This window comes from Vidua chalybeata, chromosome 2, assembly GCF_026979565.1.
Source record: "Vidua chalybeata isolate OUT-0048 chromosome 2, bVidCha1 merged haplotype, whole genome shotgun sequence".
Taxonomy (NCBI): Eukaryota; Metazoa; Chordata; class Aves; order Passeriformes; family Viduidae; genus Vidua; species Vidua chalybeata.
The window spans coordinates 479,813-487,137 of record NC_071531.1 but is presented as its reverse complement, the minus strand read 5'-3'; the positions used below and the strand labels follow the sequence as shown (position 1 = coordinate 487,137).

At 63.9% G+C, this 7,325-nt stretch overlaps 1 protein-coding gene across 11 annotated transcripts in view; it reads right to left on the bottom strand.

Annotated features, from left to right (window-relative positions):
* Positions 1–537: 537 nt before the first annotated feature.
* STIM1 (stromal interaction molecule 1) overlaps positions 538–7,325 on the bottom strand; it is a 73,577-nt gene continuing 66,789 nt past the window's right edge. For 8 of the 11 annotated variants that reach the window (XM_053934205.1, XM_053934214.1, XM_053934204.1 and 5 more), the window contains one exon: positions 538–3,142. In XM_053934205.1, coding sequence (XP_053790180.1) covers positions 2,593–3,142 — 550 coding nt within the window. In that variant the 3' untranslated portion in view covers positions 538–2,592. The remainder of the gene's footprint in view (positions 3,143–7,325) is intronic. The other 3 variants (XM_053934207.1, XM_053934212.1, XM_053934213.1) reach the window with 2 other exon arrangements.

Here is a 7,325-nt window from a genome sequence, read left to right as displayed (position 1 = left end):
GGGAAACACAGGTTGGGTATCAGGAAAAAGTTTTTTACAGAAAGGTGATAAAGTTGTGGAGTGGCTGCCCGGGGAGGTGGTGCAGTCACCATCCCTGGGTGTGTTTAACAAAGCCTGGATGTGGCACTGGGTGCCAGGGCTGAGCTGAGGGGTTGGGGCTGGGTTGGACTCGATGCTCTTGGAGGTCTCTTCCAACCCCGTGATTCTGTGAATTCTGTGACCCGCTGCCCACGGAGCTGTCCCGTCTCCTGGAGCAGTTTGGGGGTGGCTGCCTGTCCCTGTCCCGGCTGCCAGCAGTGTCCCCACGGCAGTGGCAGTGCCAGGATGTCCCTGGGGTGGATCCACTGTCCCTGTGAAGCCGTGATCCAGTTCCCATGGCAGAGGACGATGGCAGGGCCCTGGTGCAGGGGGCAGCCGTGGTGTCCCTCTGTCCCCACCGACCTGGCCAGGAACACATCCCCAGCAGGCAGCAGTGCCCCGACCCCACCGTGCTGGAAGCCTGGGAAGGGCTGCAAGAAGAGAGCAGCAGCCAGGGGCTCGTAAAATAGACTACATGCTTTATTGGATTGAAAAGTTTTATGAAATGACAAAAAAAACAAAAAACAAAAACCACCTTAAATCAAGAGTTGGCAGATGCATCAACAGTTTGCCGTTTGGTGGATCCCCAACCCCTTCTCCAGAAGCATCCACAGGTCTCTGCCACCACCAGCAGCTCCAGCCCCGACCCCACTGGCCCCGCTCCCGTGGGGCCCTGCCCGTGACAGCGGGGTGCCCATGGATTGGGGTGCCCACAAATCGGGGTACCCACAGAATTGGAGTAGCCACGGAATTGGGGTAGCCACAGAATTGGGGTGCCCATGAATCGGGGTGCCCACGGATTGGGGTGCCCACGAATCGGGGTGCCCATGAATCGGGGTGCCCAGGCAGCAGCCCCAGTTGTGGGGCCGAGCGCGTCCCCCCGTCCCCAGGGAAATGCAGGCACTTAAAAGTCATTGAGAGGAATTTTTCACTTATCCCAAAGCAACAGTGGAATTGTTTAACTCCCACCTACGGAACAAAAAAACACCTTTGTAGCCCTTCCTGAATTGTCAAGACACAAATATATTACTCTGGCATAAAGCAAGGCCCCAGGGGCTCTCGGCATCTGGCCCGGCCTCCTCTTCCTCCTCCTCCCCCCATCGTGCATCCTCCTCTGCCTCGGCAGCAGCCCCCCGCCCACCCCCAGGGACGTGTGGGATGGTGGTCCGGGGATGGAGGGGTGGTGAGGACAGGGACCCTGGGCTGGGAGGGGGTTTGGGGGCTCCCCTGGCAGCCCCGGGGCTGGGGGATGCTCCTGGAGGAGCTGGGAGAGGGGGGCAAGGCTGAGCCCCGGGGATGGGGCAGGGCTCATCCCTCGGGACAGGCTCGGCCCCCGCAGGGAGCAGGACTCAGCCACAGCTGCTGCCCTCAGTGGGGACCCCCTGAGTGGCCGGGGCTGTGCCGGGGACAGCCCGAGGTGAGCAGCAGGATGTGACCCCCAATGTGCTGAGGGAGGACGGGAGAGCCCCTGGGAGCGGCTCGGGACGGACTGAGCCCCGGGTCAGGCTGGCACAGCCAGGGACACCCCGGCGTGTGGCCTCAGGGCAAGGGGGACACCGACACTGCCCGAGTGAGCCTCCTGCGGGGGCACAGAGCCCCCAGCCCCGGCCTGCCCCAGGGGAGGACTCTGTCATGGTCCTGCCAGCCAGGCACAGCCTGTCCCCTGCCCTGGAGAGCCCCGCTGTGGCCTGGTCCCTCCCTCTGGCCCTGCCCGGCCTGGACAGGGGACACGGGGACGGAGGACGAGCCCTGCTCCCGGGAGCCCTCTCCTCTCCTCTCCGTGTGGACCTGGCTGTGCACCAGCACCCCTCGGGATGGCGCTTCCCTCGCTGTCCCTGTCAGCGGGCTCCTTCCTCAGCCGAGGGCAGGGCACTGGGAGGAGTGCGGGGCGCTGGGGAGGGTGCCCGGGGGCTCCGCGTGTCCCGTCCCTCCCCAGCCAGGGGCAGCGCCGTCCCCTCGGGGAGCGCACAAGTACCGGCAAGGGCAGAGCCCTGCCTGCTCCTGCTCTCGAGGGGATCCCCTTCCCAGGGCCGCGGTGGAAAAGTGACTCGGGGAAATGAGGGAGAACCGCTGCCACCGGAGTCACCCCGGGGGGAGCGCGGAGCGGCCGGCGCCGCCCCGACCCTCCCTCAGCCTGTGCAAAAGTTGGAGGAGGCAGGAAAACAAATTAATAACAACAATAAAAAAATAAAACAAAATTAAAAAAAAAAAAAATAAAACCACATTGAAACCAAACCCAAAGGCCGCGTGGCTGAGCAGAGCAGGAGTAACTGGAAGCCATGCACAGCAAAGCCGGGACCGCAGCGGTCGGAGGGAGGCCAGGGGCTCTTCTCGCGGGGAGCCGGCGGCGTCGCGCTTCTTCGTCTCGGAGATGAGGAAATAAATAAGTTTAAATAGCTCCTCCCATGCCGGCGCTGGGGTGACTCGGGGTGCGGAGGGTGCCGGGGCCGCGCTGCGTTCCCGGTGCACGGCCGGCCCCGGGCCCGGCGGGACGCGTCCGGGGGTGTCCCCCCCCTACTTCTTGGGCTTCTTGAAGATCTTTAGGGGGAACTTTTTCTTGCTCTGGCCGAGGTCAACCTCGTCGCCCGTCAGGCTGCTGTCCTCGTCCCCCGGGCTCTTCTTGGCGGCCAGCTGCGGGATGCGGGTGTTCCTGGCGCCGCTGGGCCGGCAGTCAGAGATGGGGGAGGGGGTGTCGGGGTCGGTGGAGCTGGGGCTGTGCGACCGGGACGAATCCGAGTGGCTGGGCTTGCCGGCCGTCGGGTGGCTGATCTCCCCCAGGCTGGAGGACTTCTCCATGCCGTGGTTCACCATCATCATCTTCTTCATCACCATGGGGCTCTCGGGCAGCCGCTCCTGCAAAGCCGCCAGGGCGGAGGGCTCCCCGTGCCGGCTGCCGCCGTTGGGGGTGGGCGCGCCGGGGCCCGGGGGCCCGGGGACAGCCTCCTCCATGGACCTGGTCAGCAGCGTGGGCCGGGCAGCCAGCAGCTTGGGCGCCGAGCTGGGGATACGCTGGTGGTCGCTCAGGTGCGGGATGGAGGAGTCGGAGTCGCAGCGAGTTAAATCTCTGCGGTGGAGAGCGCGGAGACAGACAGGGGTCAGCGCCGGCCCGACCCGGCCCGGCCCGCACACACGGACGGCAGCAGCGGCTGAGGGGGCGAGGGGACCCCAGAGACCCCGGGAGAGGCTGGCGGTGAGGCCCTGCCCACCCCCGGCTCTGCCCCTCTCTGTGCCCCCAGCGTCAGGGATGCCCGGCCGGGGACTCAGCCTGAGCTGCTCGAGGGAGCGAGGACAGGGAACCGGGACAGAGGCTCATCCCTCCCCATGGATCCTGGGACATCCCTCATTCTGGGATGGGATCTGCTCCTCCCCATGGATCCCAGGGGATCCCTCATTCTGGGATGGGATCCATTCCTCCCCATGGATCCCAGGGGATCCCTCATTCTGGATGGGATCCATTCCTCCCCATGGATCCCAGGGGATTCCTCACTCTGGGATGGGATCCATGCCTCCCCATGGATCCCGGGGGATCCCTCATTCTGGGATGGGATCTGCTCCTCCCCATGGATCCCAGGGGATCCCTCACTCTGGGATGGGATCTGCTCCTCCCCATGGATCCTGGGAGATCCCTCACTCCGGGATGGGATCTGTTCTCCCCATGGATCCTGGGAGATCCCTCACTCTGGGATGGGATCCGCTCCTCCCCATGGATCCCAGGTGATCCCTCATTCCGGGATGGGATCTATCCCTCCCCATGGATCCCAGAGGATCCCTCACTCTGGGATGGGATCCGTGCCTCCCCATGGATCCCAGAGGATCCCTCATTCCAGGATGGGATCCATTCCTCCCCATGGATCCCAGGGGATCCCTCATTCCAGGATGGGATCTGTCCCTCCCCATGGATCCCAGGGGATCCCTCACTCCGGGATGGGATCTGCTCCTCCCCATGGATCCTGGGGGATCCCTCACTCCGGGATGGGATCCGTGCCTCCCCATGGATCCCAGGGGATCCCTCACTCCGGGATGGGATCTGCTCCTCCCCATGGATCCCAGGGGATCCCTCACTCCGGGATGGGATCCGTGCCTCCCCATGGATCCCAGGGGGACCCGAGAGCGCTGCCAGCTCGCCCCAAGCCCGGTGTCCCCCCGGGTTCCCCGGAGGGTCCCTCAGCCCTCGCCACGTCCGTGTGTGCGCCCGCGCCCCCCGAGCCCCCCGCCCCTGCCCCCTGCCCGGCTCAGCCAGGGCCAGCCTCTCATCCCCGCGGCAGGAATCAGAGCCTGGCGTCCCCACACCAAGCCATGCCCAGCCCCGCCGCTGCACGTGGTTTGTGCCCAGCCTGTGCCTACCGGTGACGGCCAACGCGGCTCCCTGGAGCGCGGGAGGCAGGAGGACGAGGGAAATGACAAGTCACAGCTCGCTCCTCCCGACTGGATGGCTGCTGGCCCCCCTCCCCCGGGCTCCGGGGCTCCCCAGGGATGCCACAGCGAGGCAGAGGCTGCCCGGGCAGCGGGATGGGGTGAGAGAGGGGCCCCGGCCCTGCCCCACGCACAGCGGGATGGGAGGCAGATGGAAAGGACAGGAGCGAGGGGAAGAGAAGCGAGAGGGGTGAGAAGAGATGGGAGGTGCTGACCTGTTCCTCGCCCTGGAGCCCCCCTGATCTCTGCTCCTGGCACAGACCCCTGCACATGGCTCACCAAACCTGCCTGGCACTGCACGGAGCCCCCAGATCATCTGCTACGGTACCACCACCACCATCAGCCTGGAGGCAGCTGAAGAGACCGGCCAGACAAGGGAAAACCTCCTCAAGAGAGCTGGACTCGTCCAGGCAGAACTGCAGAGATGTTCAGGAATCCCACACTGGTTTGGGCTGGAAGGGACCCTAAATCCCACCCAGTGCCAGCCCTGCCATGGCAGGGACACCTCCCACTGTGCCAGGCTGCTCCAGCCCCAGTGTCCAACCTGGCCTTGGGCACTGCCAGGGATCCAGGAGCAGCCACAGCTGCTCTGGGCACCCTGTGCCAAGGCCTGCCCACCCTCACAGGGGAAAAATTTTTCCTAATATCTGCTCTAAACCTGTAATTTTTCACTTTGAGGCCATTCCCTGTGTCCTGTCCCTGCATCCCCTGGAAATTGTCTCTCTCCAGCTTTCCTGGGGCTCCTCCACGCCCTGCAAGGCCACCCTGAGCTCAGCCCAAAGCTTCTCCTGTGCAGGTGAACAATGCCAGCTGTGCCAGCCTTTCCTCCCAGCAGAGCTGCTCCAGCCCTCTGCTCATCCTGGAGCCTCCTCTGGGCTCTCTGCAGCAGCTCCAGCTCCTCCCTGGGCTGGGACAGGGCTGGGGCAGCTCTGCAGGTGGGCTCTCACCTGAGCAGGACACAGGGGCACAATCCCCATCCCTTTCCTGCTGCCCACACTGTGGGATCAGCCCAGGGCACAGGGATTCCAGGTCCCAGTGCTCGTGGCCAGGGCCTGTGGAGCTTCTCCCAGCAATGCCCAGCTCCTTCTCCCCAGGGCTGCTCCCAGTCCCTTCTCCCCAGGCTGTGTTTGTGCTGGCATTGCCCCCAGCCAGTGCAGGGCCTTGCTGAGCTGCTCCTGCTGAGCTGCCCGAGGCTGGCACGGTGCCAGCTCTCCAGCCTGTCCAGGTGCCTCTGGGTGCCCCATCCCTTCCTGCAGAGTGTGCCCACAGCTCCGTGTCGCTGCCAGGGCGTGGGGCTGCCCTGGATCCGTGTCCCTGTCACCAACAAAGACATTTCCCAGTCCTGCCCTCTGAGGAAGGCACTCCTTGCTGCTCTCCACGAAATGATGGCACACGCTGGAGTTCTGGCTGTCCTGGCACGGGGAGCTTGGGCAGGCCCAGAACATTCTCCTCGTTCTGGAACAAGAGCATTTCTTTAACAGAACCCACGGAATAAAGCTGGGCCCTCGTTGAGCAGCTCCAGGAACACACAGAGGAAAAGGGGATCCTGTGGGTGGCTGGCATTCAGCCCTGGATCTCCTGGGGGAGCCCAGCTGTGCAGAACACCTCAGCTCTCCTCTTCCCCAGCAGCACAGAGCCCTGGGCACTGCTGGCATGGTCCTTGTCCTCTCATGGAGCCCAGCCCGGCGGTGTCCGAGTGCCACATCCCAGCTGAGCCACCGGGAGAATGGAACAATCCAGTGGTGTGAAACCCCAGGATATTCCGAGTGAGCAGCTGGAGCCCCTCCGAGGGACACAACTGCCACGGTCACACGTGTGGAGGCACCGAGCTCCCAGGGCCACCAGCGGATACTGCAGAAGGTCACGGGCATGGCTGGTGGCCCACGGCTGTCACTGGGGTCACTGGGGAACAGCAGCAGCCATGGAACACAGTGGGGCTGAACTCAGGGTGTTGGAGCCAACTCCAAAACGTGGACACAGCCACACCCCTGGGCTGGGACACCTCGGGATGCTGCCAGTGCCCGCGGACGGAATGTCACTGCCATCGCAGCCTCCAGCTCCCTCAAGGAATTCAGGAATCTCCTGCCCTTCCCAAATGTTTCTCACTCAGGGCTTACCACACCTGCAAAGGGGAATTCCTGCCTGGACACTCCTCTCCCAGGGAAGGTGGCAGAAGCCCCCACCTGCACATGCTGAGCCCTTGCTGAGATGCCACCAGGGTGGCACTTCTGGAGGTTTATTTCCTCCACAAACCCCTGGGAAGTGCCCCCTTTCCAGGAGAACAAAGCAGACTTTGGCTGCAGGGGTCGGCACCAGGCCAAGGCCGGGAGTGGCCGGCGCTGGGTCCCAGCAGAGCTGGAGAAGGAGCGAGGCTGTGGGGCAGAACCTTGGCACAGGAATGGTGCTGGTCAGAGCCAGGGTCAGGGCCAGGCAGGATCAGATCCTGGCAGGAATGCAGTGTCCACTCTGGACTCGGGTTGTGGAGGAGGTGGGAGAGCCCCGAGGGACCCCGCGTGCCCTGGCTGGGGATGGGGGCACAGCAACACCTGCTCCCTGCACAGTCAGTGTCCCAGCTCCACCAAAGAATCTTCTTTCCCAGGAAATCCAACCCATCCCTTCTGGCTGCCACAATCCCACAGGAGAGATCCGGCTGAGGGTCGGTGATATAAACCCTTTCAAACAGCAAGAGGGCAGCAAATACAGGAGAAAATGGATTTTTTTCCAACTGAGGAGACTTCAAGGATGTGTGAAGAGCGTGAGTGTTCCTTGCTGGGCTCCAGAGAGCTGCTCCCTCTCCCGCAAGCCTGGCAGGTTTCAGTCCAGCAGGGACCAAA